General features: G+C 38.5%; 1 protein-coding gene across 9 annotated transcripts in view; it reads right to left on the bottom strand.

Moving 5' to 3' along the window:
- Nucleotides 1-18951, bottom strand: part of FHOD3 (formin homology 2 domain containing 3) — a 415825-nt gene that overhangs the window by 199869 nt on the left and 197005 nt on the right. For all 9 annotated transcript variants that reach the window (XM_080583589.1, XM_080583581.1, XM_080583582.1 and 6 more), the window contains exon 4: nucleotides 14832-14899. In XM_080583589.1, the coding sequence (XP_080439715.1) occupies nucleotides 14832-14899 (68 nt within the window). The remainder of the gene's footprint in view (nucleotides 1-14831; nucleotides 14900-18951) is intronic.

Genomic DNA, 18951 nt, shown 5'->3' with positions numbered 1-18951 from the left:
TCTTCTCACCTTACAGAGGCTCATGCAGACAAACAGAAGGCTGTTAAAGACTTGATTAAACAGCACTTCATGAATTAGCTACACAAATTAGTAATGAAAACAATTTGAAATATTGATGAAACAGAACTACTCTGTGGAGAAAATCATCGCTGTTGCTGAGTCCCTCTTTGGACTATTTTTAATATAATTATTTTCATTATTTTTCATAAGATCCAGATATTAGATAGTTTCATTTTGAGTGATTTCTGATTTCACTGCATACACTTTCAAAGCTGCTAAGTGAACTAAAATAATCAAGTCCCTTAATGAATTCATTCACTGAAAATTCTAGCCCAACAATTTATTCTGTATGAATTTTCTTCTTTCCCTAGAGCTGATATAGGGATATTTGTAAGGTGACCTAACAAGTCATCAGAAATTTAGAAGTCTTGAGAAAAATCTATTTAATGGTGAAATTTGTTAAAACAATTTAAATATATACAGTATGTTAATGTATATAGACATGAAGTTTACCATGATAAAGGTTATTTATTCTTTAAAAAGTACGTAAAAAGGAAGCATACAATCATTCTCCACATCTTTGCAAACCTATATAATAACCCCCCCCCCAAATCAGTAAGATTAAATCCACAACTGAGCTCTAAATTTTATTTAAGACTTCTATTATTTGAGGGCATTATGTTTTTCTTTGTATAAATAAATGCCCTGATAACATTTTCTGAAGAGCCATGACATTTACAAACTCCCTTGTCGGATCAGGCATTATATGTGCAAGCACAGAATTTTATTAAGACAAGTTTCCTCCATCTATCCATTTGCCAAACTCAAAACACAGTGGGACTACAGTGATACCAGAGAAAGCATATACAGAGGATCTGCTTATTAATATAGAAGACGCTAATTATATTCTGAATTCCTCTGTTTTACCTAATGGTGTTTTACAGGTGCATGGAAACATCCATCCCACAGCAACAGTGGGGCCTTCTCTTTGGCTTTGCAAGGGTGAGGAGCCAGACGAGGTGTTTGCTCTAAGCAGTAAAGGACCTCTCCACAGCAGGGGACTTTTGGCAGGCACAGGGCTGAAGAGCAGGGCCACCAAACCCATGGCCACAGTGCCAACCCAAGCAACACATCCCAATGCACGGGAGAGGGCCCAGGAAGGGGCCCGGTCAGTTGGGACACTCAGACCTGCGGCTGCCTCCTACGGGCAGCAGGGCCCTAACCAAATGCCAACAGAAAGAAGACTTCATGCTAAAGCAATTCATCCCAAATTAGTTTGTGCAACAAGGGATGACAAAATTCAAAAACAACGTAAAAAAATAAAATGACTGGGGAGGCACAGCCATACCCAGGAGAGCCCAGAGGACTTCCCACCTCTCAGAGCCAGGCAACTGCTCCTTCCCCAAAATCCCTTTCTATACGTTGTTTTTACACAAAGAAACCAGAGTCACCTCTTGTTGTCCTGTATTTTTCAAACTTATTTCTCATGAAACACAAAGGAGAGGAAGATTTCCCTGGAATTTGTTGGCTAAGCTTAAAGTCAAGTACATTCAGGGTTGAGACACGCTAACTCTGAACTCCGTGGAAATTCAACAAGGACTTTGCATGGCATTCACAGTGCTTGGAAAGTAAGTTACACTGTAGGCCAAGGTCAGTGCTTAAAAACTCCCCGCTACTAAACTAAGGAGGAAAAGTTGCCAGATTTCCCCTACAAAGAGAGTGGGCAGTGGTGGGAACAAGGGCGAGAGACAGAAAGGGCAGATGTACACAGAGTGAAGGAAAACTAACAGAAAGTGGAAACATTGCAGAATCAAAAAAAAGCTGCGAGGAAAATCCATCCCTCAAAACAGTTTCTCATAACCCTGATGACAAATAAATGCTTTTTTTGGTTTTTTTTTTTGAATGAGATGAAATAATTGCAATGGTTACAGTTGTTGGAGCCCCAGAACATCCTAGTTCTTCACATATATTTTAGTAGACATCTTGACGTTGCATCAAGGTCAGAGAAGTGTGTGGCATATCCTTGAGTCAAAGTTTAAAAATAAAAAAAACAAACCACCTCCTCTAGGACTGACCCACAATCAAATATACAAGACTGGCTAAGTGGGAAGGAGGAGGAGGAGGAATAACCATGATCTGCAGGTTCTGGTATTTGTTAGTAGATCTAACATTTCCATTTCTGAAAAATAAGTAAATAAATAAATAATCAGAAGATACAAAACAAGTTATCTCTACACACAGAGAAGTTAAAAGTAGTCCAGCTGTAGAGAACTTAAGACAAAAACTAAGAATGAAAGTAAAGTTTTAACAGCACACAGCAATTAAGGGCTGCTGACATTCAGTGAAAGAAAAATTGAAACCCTTTACAACTTTAAGATGTTCCCCATAATCTTTAACAGTGAATACACGTTAGAATATCACCTGGGGAAAAAACAGCATCTAATTCCCAAGATACCCCATGCTGAAGATCTGCTTTATCTTGATGACTTTTTTTGATTTTTTTTTTTAATTATTTAAAAAAAAAAACAAGGACATTCAAAAAGAAAATGGTGAGCTGTGCCTTCTGGAACTTTTTCAAAACAGCCAAAGGAGTAAACTGCTGCAGCATAGAGTCGTCCTTGACTGAAACGAGATATATTGCAGGAGAACTGCAGAGGAAATGAAGGGGATGAAGGACTTTAACCAGACTGCTTTTGGAAAGCACTGAATAAACAAATCAAACCTGAATTAAAAAAGGCTTTTAAGGTACTTCTCCTTCCCCAAATAAAAGGGAAAAAGAAGGTGTAATGAAGCAGAGCACAAACACATCACGCTCTAGACATAAGTTTGAACTCAGTACATTATCTATCCCATCATGTATATATGATGAGAGGAAAGAAGCAAACATCTGGAATGTGCACAGAAAGATGAAAGGAATCCAGGCCCGTATATTCTAAATGGAAAGGAGAATGTTTACATCAATTTTGTGCTACGATAATCTTTTCGGACCCATTAACTCACTGACTTGCCAAGTTAGGTGACCTCAAGAGGAAAGGCTACTCTCTAGCAGGGGTAAGAGGCTCGGGTTTCCAGGAAGAGAGCATTCATTGTACAGAACATGCAGCGTGTGACAACGATATGGACAAGTAGCTGCCGCATGCGTGTGATAACATTTAAAAGGAGGCAGGGAAAGGGTGTCATTTGCTATGGAAATGGATTCCTCCACTAATACTGTGAAGATTTATGAGCCCTTAATCAGGAGGCATTAGAGGACTGATGAGAAAAGCAGCAAAACACAGTTAAAGCTCTCTAGGCTTCCTACTAAGCTCCTGTAGCCATAAAGATTGAGCAGTGACACAAAGATGAGCTACTTAAAGTCTTTATGAAAAGATACTGGTGGCCTCCTCACAGGACTGGGTATTTTACACTTTCATTCACAGATTTGGAATGGATTGTGTCTTTTCCTTTGTTTAGGTATCTCAGAAGGAAAAAAAACACAAGATCTTGTATGTTACTTTGTAATTGAACTCTGTTTTAGACCAACAAACAATGAAAAGACATTAAATATATTCAAACTGGTAGGTCTAAAGCTTGCTTATCATGCCAATGACTGACAAAATGCACAAATCATACTTTTTTACCTGTGCACCAGTCTAGCTATCAGAAAGACCCCCTAAACCCTGTGGATAAGCAGTCTCCATCATGCTCAGATGCCACTAATGCAAAGAAGAGCAGCCAAGATTTCCTTCAGTCCTCCTTGTTCTCCTGCCTCTGCACTACTGGATACATCTCTAATGCAGTTTTGTGGGGTCTTATCCAGAGATGGAGACTTGAGATTTTTTTCAAGGAACACCGCTTTGCAAGAATGCATCTTATCTGATGTGCAGCTTACATGTGCAAGTATAAATTGTTTACGTACTGTTACAGATAAATCTTCCTGAAGCCTGCTATTTCTGTGAGCCATATGTTTGAAAAGTTTTACCCAAAGCATGATTTTTTTTTTCCTCTGCCACAAGAAAGTTGCTTCAATTTCTAATAAGAATCAAGGTTTTGGAACACAGTTCCTCAAGTGAAACTTTTTTTTTGTTTAGCTAACAACCACTGGTGAAAGCTCTATTCCAAGTATTTGGGGAAACTGGATTAGTAACTGAATAATCACACTTGGATATGCACATGCATATTTCCCTTTTACATGTCTAACAGCTGTGCAATGCACTGTCTTTCCAAGGAATCGTAACAAGATGCTTGTCTATGAAATTTCCACCAAAGGGGACGTCATTTTTATGTTTTTTTCCTTCCTTTCACGAACTATCCCATTGTTTTTGGTTGCCTGAGCATTCCCATATTTAATTGCATGCTGTATGATTCTCTCCTGTTTCTGTTACAAAATTAGACATTGCAAATTTTATAAAGTTCACTTATTTAAATACGGAACCGTGGGACTCCCCAGCCTGTGCTCTCCGCACGACACGCTCTTTAGTGAGCCAGCAATCACATTCTGTACCGACCAAACTTTCCAAAATGCAAAAGTTGCAATAAGCTAGTGTAGAAGTGACAAGAGCAGAGGCAGCCAAGGTACTAGCCACATGCACAAGAATCTTCTTGCTAAGCACAAATAGGAAAAGGAAAAAAAAAGTTTTGACTATTGGCTTACAGGAGGGTCCTGCTCTCACACCAAGCATGAACCCAGGGTTCACACATCTCACCCTCTGCAGAGCAGCTTCCCTTGCTGCTCTGTCACTCCACAAGATCCCTTTAAGAAAGATTTACTCTGGTTCCTTAGGCCAGCTCCGATTTTGCCTTTAAAAGAAAAGTTGCTAAAAAAGACAACTTCACAAAGTTATACTACATTCACATTTTTAACATTGTGGTAATTCACACAGGCAAAAGATGAATATTGCCAAATTGTCCTGGGTTTAGCATAAGGAGAAATTTAAACTCTACCTGGTTCAAAGAGAAAGAGCAGCCTCCCCTGCACTCTGAAACTTTGTGGAGCAGGATGCTGGCAGTGCACTGACACAGAGCCCGACCTTCAAGAAGGGCACAACCCCTTCAGATGTTGACTGGCTCCAGAGGTAAAAATGCCTACTTTTTGACAGGGAAGCTAGGGAAATCTTCATTCATAGCTGTGTTCAATCACATAGTGTGCTGGGAAAGTGTGCTGTCCTCACTCTACATTAATGTGTAGGAGCGATGTGATGTCTCCTTGGAAACCCCTTTTCTTCAGATTCTGCTTTCAGGGACATATGCTGCATAGCAAGGGGGCAGAAGTGAAACAGAAACCCTGAACAATTCTGCTCAATGTGGAAAAAAAATAAAAATGGGAAAAATACATGAATCACTAAAATGCCAGCCCACTCACCGAAACTACCCCACACCCCCTAATGCAAATGACAGCCACACTTCAAAAAAAAGAAAAACAAGAAAAACCTTAAATCTCCTTTAAAGTCAAGATAGGATCACAAAGTTGAGCAGATTTTAGGAGGATTAAGGGTTAGGGATTAGCCTTAATTCATTGGGGGATGTAAATTAGCAGCAGAGGGACAGCAGCTGACTGGTGAGGAGAGGGAGGAAGGAGGCAGGTCAAAGAGCAAAGCATGCACGACTGAAAGCATTTGCTCATATAAATCTCAAATGACAATACATCTGGTGCTCTACCACAAGAAAAATGCAGCACTATTGCCCAATACATTCAGAAAGCCTCCTGTGTTAGCAAGCAAGTAAAGGCAGAATAATAAAATCTGTGTTTCTTATTGTTAAAGATAGTATTAATGATGGTCCTTAGTCTACCCTTCACATTCCTAATATTGCACAGAGAATAGAAGTCTAATTTTTTTTCTCTCCTGAGCATTCCCCTGGTTCTGGCAAACCCTAATGCATGCAAAACTACCCATAGCTGGTCCCTAACCTGACAGCCCCTGTCAGTACCAGCAATGCGGGAGCACCTGGCTGTGACCAGAAAGCACTTCCCTTACCTGAGGGCTTCACATCCACAGGTTCCCCATATAATTTAAAATGTTTATATGGTGCTCTGCCCCAGTAGCAATGGATAATGAGCAGCCAGTTCCTCCCGGCCCTTTCAGCTGCCTAGCTAGCAACATGACCCCTGAGCCTACATTAGAAATATCCCCCAATAAAGCCTCCACAAGAATATTTTTAACTATTGCTACCTGCCTTCAGTGCACACCGCATCTGCTAGTTACCAGCAAAATAATTGCTCCCATCGACAAGACTACAATGATGTAGTAATAAAAGAGTTATGCTGTACTCTATTAGAAACAGAAATCCCAGGCTGTTTCTGGAGTCCAGCTTTTTTATTGGCTAAGCAACAGGTTGCGTTTTATAGATCAAGATTGGCTTGCAATGCTTGAAGTCAGAAAAGCTCATTTTGGCTTGAAAACTGAGTAAACACGGTCAGGAAGTGATTGAAGGAGCATGGACCGCCAAGATATAATTTATAGTTATTTTCCCACACTTTAAACTATAGTTTTGTTCTTTGGACTCCAGAATTATTGATATAATTAAAATATTACACTGCCAATCCAGAAGTGCCTGATAGTATCTAATTCAATTGTCACTGTTTATTTCAGTCCATTTTAAGAGCTAAGTCACCTACTGCAAACAAATCTGGAAAGAAGTCATCCCAAACACATGCACATATGCATGCATATTTATATACACGTCAGTGCAAGTGCTATGAGTCCCTCAAGATTGTGTTGCTGTTTAAAACTAAGTTACTTAAGCATCTATGAAACATTTCTCTATGTGGATGAGTCAGTGGTTAAGCAGGTAAATCTTAGCCATTAAACACCTGCTCTGAGGCAGGGCACTGCTTTTGGAACATGAACCAAGCACATCTCCCAGGGGCAGCGAGGAGTAGAGAGTCTTCTGGTGTCACAAACAGTCCATCTCAAAGTATCTTTACTCTCTGCTGCTTGGCAGCTCTTCTCAGAAACTATTCCAAGCTGAGGATGCAAGTTTACCTGTTGCCCTTTGCCCAACAACTTCCCCCAGCACAACTAGGAGGAGAGCCCCTCAAGAACAAGAGTGCCCCAGACTGCCACATCCCAAAATTGCAATCAGTTGGTGGAGGTAACCAAGGCAGTGGCAGAAGCAGCCAGTTTGTCCCTTAACCAAAGCTCCTTCTGCTTGCTATCTCTGTTGATTGCAAATGCACTACAGCCGCTTTACAGCCCTCACTGACTGTGCCACAGCTTTCACCACCCGCCCTTCAAGCTTTTCTCTACACCCTTCTGCACTGACTCCATGCCTCCTATTCACTTCCCTGCTCCAGCCTTTCCACCTTGCCAACCCATCACACATACAGCTGTGATAACACTGTGCCGTTTCTTTCTTTCCAAGATTAAATTGATCTTCTAATTAAACTAATTCAAATACAGTCCAAACTATTGCTGATTATGGATTGCCACCTTGGCACAAATAAGCTGATAAACAAAAGTAACGTTTTATTTACAGCCATTAATCCCCAGGAGCCTCTCTTCTAAAACATCATCAATACAGAAAATGAATATTCTGTTGATCCGCAAAACCAGAAAAGTTCACATTTTGTATTGCATTAAAAATACCAACAAAACATAAGCATTTGCCAGCATTTCATTTCAGAGAAGTTACATGTTCTCACATCTGCTTTATAAAGGGACAATTTTAAATTTCATAAAGGGACAATTTTAAATCGTATGCCAGTTTCTTCTGAAGAGTTGGAAGAATACACAGGGGCAAATTAGAAGTTTCAATTTCGTAGTTAGCATTACTTTTCAAATTAAAGCACATGAAAATTAAAGCAATATTCAAATACCAAACATGCAGTTCTAGTACATGCAGAATTACTTCAAGCTTAAGGATATTGGGAAGGATTCTAATCTGAAATATCTTCAGGTTTTGTTCATCTCTCTGGAAACTATACACTTGTATGAGTGTCTCAAAGAATGCAAAGACTTCTCAAGGAAAAACACCTGAGAAATGACAGATACTCAGATACCTAAGACATCCAACATCAGCCACATAGCTACTCCAGTAGCTGTCCAGTAGAATATGAAAGAAGTCTTGAGGAAATAAGTTATAGATAAGAATAAAACGTTGCTTTATTAGATTTGTTGAGATTCCTTAGAGTCAAATCGGTGTTTATTAGACACAGTTAAGGTAAATTTCGGTCAGTACGTTCTAGCCAACAAAAACAGAAATAAAAAGTATAGTAGCAGGTAGACAACAAATACTTCATGCATTCATGAAAAGATTTAAAAGTTTTAAACTTTTTAGCTTTTTTTTTTTAGAAGAATCTATCTAGCGAAATAAAAGCAACTTCTTAGAATAGTTGCTCTTTCTTATTGGACATCCAAGAAAAAAGGATAAACTTAAAACCTGAAAACCTTCGGCCCATATTCATATTGCTTTGTCAAGGTTTAATACATAGTTTATTTCCACTCATTTATTACTTCTTCCTCAGTGAGGTATGTTTCATTTGTATGTGAATGAAGAATTGGTCCATTAAGACAGTGGCTTTCTTTTCTTTTTCCCCCCTTTAGGACACACAAAAATTCTTAGAGCTGGGAGAAATATAGTTTGCAATGTTCAGAATTTTCTGAGATTTAATCAATCTGTAAAATACATATATTGGCACTTATCCATAGAAGAAAACAAAAAACCTGAAGGCCAAGTTATCTTTAGCAGATGTAATCAAGAACACCAAAGAATCACTCACGTCTCAAATTGATAGAAGACTATTTAAAATTTAAGGATGGAAGGGTGCTTAGTCTGCATGACAAAGTTCTCCCCACAATACATTAATGTTCTTACTTTAAGTCTGTCTTATTCAGTTACCGAAAATCAAATTGTTATGATACTACCTGATCTTTACCATCATCATCTCCTATAAAGTTCCTCCCCTTTACTCCGAATGTGGCGTTTTGCTTCTTCAGTGACTTTGGTCATTAACTTCACTACTTTCACATAACCTGCTCATTCCTTGTATCAATTGAGGGAACTGCAGGCAGGAAGTCATCTTACTGTGACACTAATGTTTGCTCATAGGGCTTTCACTGCACTAACATTGAAGATGCACGATACCATGTTTACCGGAGGAAGACCCCAGAGTCACCATCCAGATCTACCTGGACTACCTGTTCAAGTAGCACTACACTGATGAAGAAAAAAGAGTTCCCTGTTCTTTCAGGAGAGGGAACTGAGCTGTACTAAATTCTTCAAAGAGGTTCAAAGAAAGAATGTTGGAAGAGGAACTCCACTACTAATTCATTAAGTTGGACCATCAGGAAATAATTTTATTATTGCAATTAATGAAGGTACAGGTAACTGGGATCTTTTTCCCCAGATAATGTTTTATTTTCCCTCCATGTGAGTACAAGAAGCAAGAAAAAAAAATCACACCTCAGTATCAGATTAATCTACATATTTATTAGCCAGAAAAGCTGAAGTTTCATCACTGTAAAATTTTCTGCCATTGTCTTGATAGGAATAGAATTCCATCCTTTGCACCTGGACAGAATATACATCAATATACTGTGCTTCCTTCACCTCCAGTTAGTAACTGGACTAAAAACTGCTAGAAAAGCCACCTTGAGCAGACCCTGTCAGAAATATTCTTTGATGGCAGCTAAGCAGCAGATTAAACAATATTCTTGCATTATGTTACTTACCTGAGGAAGTTAAAGTAGATAGGCAACAGAGATTTCTCTCTTTTTCATGACTTAAGAGACCCTCCAAAAGGGGGCGGGTGACAGTCTGCTTTACAAGCGATGACAGAAGCCCCTAAATCAAGTGCCATGCCGCTTCAGACCCTGAGGAGTCATCAGTCATGCTCGCAAGAGTGGAAGGAACAGCCTCCTTCCTTGAGATCAATGAGGCAAACACAGAATACTCCTTCTACTCAGCTAAGGATGATTGATGACCCCTTAGCAGCTGAAGTGTGTGACATTTGATTTCATTCACTGATAAGATTATGTCTATCCAAACACCTTATAGTTAATGTTTCCAGGGCCCCTACAGCTGTTCATTGTAACGTTTTATACAAAGCTCAGCTGTTCAATGATTAATGATTTTTTGTTTTAAACAATAGAAGAAAATTCTGTAAGAGAATTTTGCAACAGCATTGTCTGATATTCTGATCACAGCACAAAAGGGGAATCTAGGCTCCTCAAGGAAGATAGTGGGAGGTCTCCCACATTTGTCAGATGACACTTACTGGGAAATTCGTCCAAAAAGAAAACTGACTTTCTTCCTTAATACTTCACAAAATATCATTTAAGGTCTGCTTTCCAGAAAAGCTAATGCATTGATTGATTAAAGATACTTTCCAGAATGTTAGGAAGCCATGCAGATTTACAAGATTACAGATTTTCACATGGTTGAAATATGCTTTGTAGCTCTTTTACATCATATTCTTATCCATCTTATTCATATTGTGAAATTATGCAATCAGCATAAATTGAAGCTATGCTTTGCAACTGCAAGGCACTTTTTTATAGTTTCTAAGACATGCTTACTTTACATGAAGTCTACTCGTATCAGAGGTCTTGTAAAATAAACCTTTTTAGTATCAAGTAAACGGCATAGCACTGTTTACACCTATTATAGTGCTCAAACCCAATTTTTCTGTTTTTACGATTGATAAAGATTGAATTAAATGTTTTAAGCAGTTGTATTTTTATCACTTTTAAAATATCACTATCAGGTAACACAATGTTTTCAGATTCTGATTTTTTAAGTGCCATGTTTCACTGTATTCTGTTCCTGTATGCCTTTGGGTCTTTTGATAGAATCACTAAGGTTGGAAAAGATCTCCAAGATCACCTGGTCCAATCATCACCCTACCACCAATGTCACCCACTAAACCATGTCCCTAAGCACCACGTCCAACCTCTCCTTAAACATCCCCAGGGATGGTGACTCCACCACCTCCCTGAGCAGCCCGTTCCAATGCCTGACTGCTCTTTCTGAGAAAGAATGTCTCCTCATTTCCAACCTAAATCACCTCTGGCACAACTTGAGGCCATTCCCTCCAGTCCTATCACTAGTTACCTGTGAGAAGAGGCTGACCCCCAGCTACCCATGCCTTCCTTTCAGGTAGCTGTAGAGGGCAATAAGGTCTCCCCTGAGCCTTTTAGCACTTTGCACAAAAATTCACAAGTCTCTAATGACCTCAAGAACCAATACTTAAAACACCACAGAAGTCTTTCAGAAAATACATTAAGAGAGAGTTAAACTGCAGTCCAACAGATTGTCAATTATATCTGTATGGGTATATGCACGTGTGTATATACACACACACGCACACAGTTATTTTAAGGTCAAGTGCTTCCACAGTACAAATATTACTTTCTTTGCTCCATCAGCTTTTTTTTTTTGTTGAAAAGAGTACTGGTAAATCCAAAGAATAATACTGTAGTACAGTCCAGCAAGAGATCATGGCAATGACTATATTAACCCTTCAGAGTGAATTACAACAATCAAATGACATTGCTGTTAAAGCAAAATGCTTCTTATATCCTTTATCATTTTGCCAGAAACAGCCCACCATAAGAAACCAAATTCCATGTTTGTACTTGCCAAATGAATCTTTCATTTCAAATCTGAAACAAAGACACTACTTTTGCCAAACATTGCTAAGCTTCGCTGAAGCCTTGCGTGAAAAACCAAGAGCTCTGACTATTTGGAATTCGTATTTGATGTAAAACTTGGTCTGGTTCCCACTTAATGCAAATAAGCGACTGCACACTACCTTGAAGCTCTTTAAATTAAAAAATGATACTGACACAGAACTGTGCCAAATTAACTCAGCTCTGATGAAATGATTATAAAAACATGGTGTTACGAACAGTCTTGGCACTTAAAGATATAATGAAGTCTCCATAACTTTCTAAAAGTTGTTAAAATAAAAATAAAGACTAGTTTTGAAGTCAACATTTTATTTCTGCAACAACATAATGCTGAAAAATTTAATACACTAAATACAATGAGATACAAAATCAAACATGCTTATTTTGAAAAAAATAGATTTCTAATGGTAATTTCATTTAATGTCATAGATGAAAAGAGAAATTGGGTATGACCACTTGGACAATAGTGTTTGGTCTATAACTTTTTTTGTTAACTTGTACTTTTCTTCACTAAAAAATAACTTATTTTTTCTAAAACATACAAAAGTTATCTTATTCTCTCTCATGGTTCATTCTGAGATAAACCAAAATCAAACTTCAATGGTGCCTTTAGCAATGCTGCTAACTATTAATGACAGCAAAGCTGACAGGTAAAATGAAGCTTACATCATGCAGCATTTCATTTTCCAGCATTAAGTACACCACCTCAAATACTGGAGCATATGGCATGAATACTCTGCAGCTTGAGGAAGATTTATCCGTTCTTCACTAATGAGAACCTGTAGTCTGAGAGTATACAAAGATCTTCAAAGTGTGCCTTCATTCGATGAATGGCCACAGCTCTACTAGAAGTAGCTACTTAATGTGCTAACAGATAATTCCCAACTTCCTTTCTGTATCATATACATTAGGAAGCAGGGAGGTCAAATTATTCAAGGAGTTATGTTTTGAAACTGTAAGACAGACAACTTGAAAACTAAATTCACTCCTGGTGCATTTCCAATGATCTAGATTTGAACTGAATTCTTTAATACTAGGCAGGCAATGCATCTCAAACAGAAAGTCTGATCATCTATTTGTAATAACTAAAATGTTGAGAGAGTACTGCTGACTTGCCAGGAATTAAATTAAAAGCCAGGAAACATGAGGATAACATCAGTTACCTATGCAACTTTAATGATTAGATTATGATAAAGTCTTCAAATGCACCACCACAGTTCTACTATTCCCGTCTCCCACAGAACCACAGTTCATTCACAGATACAGTGTTTATGTGCCTCTCTTTTCCGTTTCCTCTTATTACTCTTCAACCCACTGCAATTAAATTTACTAGATGGATAAATATTTACAACATCTCCATGAAAACAGCTGACAAGCTGGAAGACTTATCTTACTGGTGGGTCCACTGAGAGCACTGCACGCTAGGTACTCAGAAATACATACTAAACTTCAAAGAACCTACATGGAAGAGAAAACATCCAAACTGGGAAACCTTTTGATGGGAGGTGTGAGAGATGATGCATGGATGGGAAGAAAGAGGCTTAGCACTCACAGTTAAGTGTGTCTGAATGCTCAGATTAATGTAAGAAATACGTAAATTGATAGAAATACAAATATTTCTCCAAAGGTGAACCAAAAGAAAAGCAGCCAAAGAAGACTCTTGAAAAGCTGCCTGATTTCCTCTAAGCAAACAGTCCACCTACTTGGCAGTCTCACAGGCAAAACCAATTTGCATCATCACAATTCTTAAACAGCCTTTCCCTGGGAATGCCTTGAAGAGACAACATTTTTCCCAATCAGTTGACTACAAGATGATCAGACCTGTTTGGGAACTGGAATTCCTTTCCTTTCCAAAAGTTTCAAAATTCAAAAGCTTTGTTCTGACCCAGAAAAACAAATGATTTCAACTACAAAGTTCTCTGTGAAATGAACCACCCTTTATCAGCTATTCCTGTACTCAGAAAAATCTTCATCCTGGCATTTACTAAGTTCTGAATGCTTTACCTTGAAATTTTTAAAAAATAAATTGCGTATTTTGGAAAACTTCAGAATTCTAAGACTGCAGAATTGCAATGTTATTCTCCCTGGAACAAATGTTTATTTAAAACAAAATAAAAATTGCTAAACTAACAGCTTGAAACCCTTGCAGCTATTTCACAGACTCGCACCTACCATTGCACTGAATAACATATGGAAGGTTGTCATCCTCCATATGGATCCATTAGTAAAGGAGGACAGGTGTTTTTCTTATTGATTTCATTTATATTTACTGATCAAGACAGAATGTGTCATCCTGAATTCCATTTTAGAATCACTTCTGAAGTATGCTCTGGTTTTCACCAATTTTTCATTTTCCTGACTTGTTCCTCCAACAACGGTTTCCTTTTGGCCCTGTATCTTTTCCAAGGTGATTTCCCTAGCCCAGAAAACCAATCTGAAATCTGAGCTTTTTATCCAGTTTGTTTCCATATCACTCACACCACTTATCTATCACATTAGCTCCTTCTCTGCAGGACCCAAACAATCCTGCTGCTTCCAGGTCTCCTCCAAAATGAACACACATTCAAATCCATGCCTTTCCTTAAAATTAAATTGATTGTGGAGCTGAAGGGTGTTAGTTGTGACCAAAGAATCCTCGGGGCTAACCCATAAATAAGTAATTCTAACCTAAATCTAAGTTCTAACATCTTCAGAGCTCTACCACTACATTTTGGTTCCTCATCAGAAATGTCCAGTGTTTCTTGCATCCTTTTCTCAGGTTTTGGCATGGCTTTAACCTAGTGTATCTGTCAACAATACGTCTGTAGATGGAAATTAGCCCAACAGTGAGCCACCACACCAGTTTATAGATTCCTAGCTCCTCTTTTCACATCCATCCCCCCTCTGCCCCTCTTCCACTCTTCCCAATGCGAAACTATGCCATTGTCCAAACGAGCAGTGTAAGTTTCCATGCAAGAGTTCAAATTTTCTTCTCTCTTCTGTCAGGTTCCAACCACTATGTCTGCTGTTACTTTGCATCTGGTCCTGCCTTTTGACAGACTGAAGGAACAGAAATGAAAAACACAAAGAAAAAAGGCCCTAAGAAGCAATTAGATACTCACACATTACAAATGAAGTCCTAAAATTCTCCCTTTTACCAGAAACCGTAAGTTATTCCCCATGAGAGAGAGAGAAATTGAAGTCATATTCAAATTGCAGAATGGAGAGCCAGAATTTGCTCACCTGGAATATTTGTTTCAATGAGAAAAGTGCCCGTCTCAGCTCCCGTCCATTGGAGTTGTAAAGTTTTTCTGGAAAAAAAGACAACCAGAAGGAAGTTCAATATTAACCAAACTGACAACACCAAAAAGAAAATAGTAGTACAGATTTCAGAAGAGTTGATGGCTAGTGCTCCAATGTTCCATTAGGTAGAGTTCTGTCAAATTAAGCAACATTCTTTTTTTAATGTATATTTAGATAGACAGATGTATCTATCTATATATATAGTATTCACTCATCAAAAACACAAGTAAAAACTGGGTTTAGTTGTCCATAACTTCAGATGGCATCTCCCAGGTAAATTCACTATAGCTTCAACTAGATCAGCAAGAAACTATGCTGTAAGGAGTTTTCAAAAATGCCTAGAAATAATCAAATTCTTGCATTAAAGCAAACTTAGGGTTTATTGAAATACTAGATTAGTATCAAAACATATAACTCAGAGCAGTCTTTGCTTTTGTTATCAAAACTAGAGCCACTGAATCCCATCCTTGACTGCCTTCCTTCTAGACATTCTTTTCGTGTGTTCTCATCTTTCTATTGTTAATTCCATTCTACAATGGCAATGAACGTTAATACCAGAAATAGACGGACAGTCTGTTCTAAGCATAATTCAAAACAGTGTTTTATTCTCATGAAAACTGATCTTGATCTTTTTCCTAAATGAAGCAGAAGTCTTCTTTACATCATCCAGTATTGAAATATATCTGCCTTCATTTATTCCCCTATTAGTGCATACTCATAGAAATAATTTTAAGTAGACAAAAGGAACTCCTTTGCTATCATTCTGTATCCTAACACAACATCTGTGCCTTTGGAAGAACTCTTGTATCATATGTCTCAAGTTCATTGCTGTGTGTTTGGAATTGTTTTGTAACTCTGTGGATGGATGGAGAAGAACATACGGCTCTTTGAGTCTTTTTAGCCTACTACACAGGCAACAGCCTTTATAGAATCTCCTTTATACAATCTTAAATTTCACCATGTTGAGTTTTATTACACAGATGCAATCTGAGGTCAATTACAAACAAAAACCTAATCTTTGTGGCCACCTGCTGTGACACACTTCTCTTGACTCACAGACCATCTGACAAAGACCTGCTCTGCAATAGGCAGTAACAGTGGACTTGGCAGGTCATGAGATCAATGTGGGCGTGCCTGTGGAGTGGGAATATTCATATGAGAAGATAAAATTTTAAAATCTGAATTCTCTCTTGCTTTCCCACACCTATTTCTCTTTTAATCACTAATTTACACTACAAAATAAAATTAAATTCTCTCACTCAAGAAGTTACAAAAAAAGAAGCCCAGCATTCAAGGGTTTAATGCATTTATAACTCAGTAATCATTTTCAACTTCAATTAAAGAAGGCAGATTTTAATTTTAGAGAAACATTCCTTATTCCCAACAGTTATCTTCAACCAAGAAAAAAAGTGAAATAAAACTTCAGCAGAGCTTACACTTTTGTTTGGTAAACTTTGAAAGTAGTTTTTTTCATCCCTAATTGCCTTTGATTTCAAAGGCAAAACGTGTAGAATTGGCAAAACTATTGTTGTTGTAAGTTGTCTCCTTCCTTGCACTGTTTATAGATTCCTGACAAAACATTGGAGGAATGGATTTCACTTGAAGCCATAAATTTAGAGGCATACTTTAATTACTCTAGCTTAAAAACACACAGGCATGTGAAACTACACTTCTTGGCAGGATAAAGAGTAATTTTGTCAGAAAAACTTAAAGAATAATAAAGGCCTTTTAAAGACCTGCTCTGTCAACTTTACATGCCATATAACACAAAATATTCCTCTTTGAAAGATACCTCCATCTGGCATTTGTTATTACTAATTCCCCTCTATTCATAATTCAGCATCATTACAAGCTGAGTCTCTCCAAACAAGGCAGCACATTATCATCTTAATTAAGAGAGGCACCATTTCTTAAAGTGCTGGCAACTTTGTACATAAATATCAACTTTCTAACAAATGCCATCTGTGTTTTTTTTGTTGTTGTTGTTTTTTGTTTTAACAGGAACAGTCATCATCCCAGCCTGGGGTAAAGTACTAACAAACTATTGTTATGATCCTATAACACCAGTTGCTTTCATTGGTGCATGCAGATTTTTGGTACATCTCAGAGGAACAATGCCGAACATTTTTTCTGTTGGTCTTTTCACAGAATATAACATCATCCTTGGCAATCGCCACAAACAATGCTATCCCTCCTCATACGCAGCAAAGACGACAAATTACGGAATGCAGTCCGTAATAGGGCCTATCATTAGAGCCGAAGGATCAATACCTACTAGAAGCATCACATTTTTTAACAGCAGTGGCAACAAGACAGCAGTGCATAGCCCAGACACTTGAGCTAGTCTGACACACATTTTGAGGAGCAACAGTGCAGGTAAGTTGTCTCATTTCAAACATTTATTAGAGGGGCACAGCTATCTACACAGAGACAACAAATGTACACAGTTCCCTCCTCACATTGAGCTCATCTTGTTGAATCAGCTCAGAAACTCAAGTTTCTCACCATTTCACCTGATATTCTTACTCTAGGGCAGTATGAATGACTTCTGATACTGCTGGTGGCCACCAGAAACATTCACAGAGCATGACCCAAGGGGGTAAGCGAAACAGTTGCCCCTCTGAGCTATGCTCCGTGAGAAGATGATTTGGTTTAGAGAACTCCAGTCCAGGGTGAACCTTGGCCTGGGCAGGAAAGCCCAAGTAAGAAAGTCTGTCATGGGCTGCTTTCTACAAACTTTGTTTCTCTGTGCTGTATATCAGAAAACCCTAAGTGCGTTTACCAGATGAAAGCTCCAGGGCACTTGGTAAAAAGCTTTTGGGCCTTAAGGGATTCCCATTTGCCAACAGTGACCTAACACCACAGGGGCCTCCAGCCTGGTACCAAAAGGCCCAGACTGGAACCAAAGCTATCAAAACACACGAGCAGAATACGAAAGGCAAAAATAACCAGTAGGGCCTCTTGCTGTGGTAGAAAAACAAATTAAAACAGAGATGGAAAGGCACATTTCCTTACAATGTTTTCACACTGAAGGAGATTCAGAAACCAGAGAAAGCAGATAGCAAATGTTTTTTAATGCTGGCTGTTTTACCTTCGAAATTTAAAGCATTGCTCTTTTTCAAGAGACTGAGAAGTAGCTTTCCACTTTAAAGTACAGAGGTGACCACAGATACATCCCTGACAGAGGCTTCTTGAACTGAAACAAATGGCTGTGAAGCAGGACTACACACTGCTGCTGTTAACAGAACCAAAAAGTGACCAAGGACAGCCCACAGAACCCAACTGAGTTGTATAAATGTGTCGTATGCAAGCTTGAATACTTGTATCCGGCCTGCATTACACAGAAATTGAACCTCTGAACTTCAGGCAGGATTATGTGCCACTACGCCTTTCCCTAAAACATAATGACCCTCTGGCCCTTTTGTAAAAAAACACCCACAAAACAAAAACACACCCACACCACAAAACCTCTTATCTTTACACAGCTCAAGTATGGACTCAAAGATACTACACTCACACAATTCAAGATTGGAAAAGATAAGTTACATCAGTGAGTCTGGGGTATCTGACTGCATCTACCTAGCTATAAATGATCACATTTCTGAAAGTTATGTCACAATAAGCTGTGCTATTGCTTTTCTTTCTTGAACAGTCGTCAAGAAGAAAGGAAAGAGTGGCATCTATGTCTGTGAAAAAGGTTTAATTGTCGTTATCTAGATGATAGAAGTCTCCTGGTGGTTTCCTCTGATGGCAGCTAACACTAGAGGGCACTGCTTATTCCTTTATTTTATGAAAGAAAAGGCACTCTGTCCCTCCATGGCAGCTTCCCACTGATCGAACAATACTGACTGTGATGCTAAAATTGGTACTTCATTAACCTTGAAAGCCTGCTTTTTACTTGTAGCCTGCAGGACATCCTGAGAAACCAAAAAGCATCAGCACTGCCATCCTCAAACATTCAAAATCAGAGTAAACTCTTCTGAAACCACCTGACAGAAAAAGAAGTACTGGTATAAGCTTCGTTTTTATTTGCCTTTCTGTAACGTGCAAGAGTCACATT

The sequence above is a fragment of the Anser brachyrhynchus genome (genome assembly GCF_964034855.1).
Source record: "Anser brachyrhynchus genome assembly, chromosome: 2".
Taxonomy (NCBI): domain Eukaryota; kingdom Metazoa; phylum Chordata; class Aves; order Anseriformes; family Anatidae; genus Anser; species Anser brachyrhynchus.
Note: the sequence above shows the minus strand (reverse complement) of the source record. Positions and strands in the feature narration are given on the sequence as shown.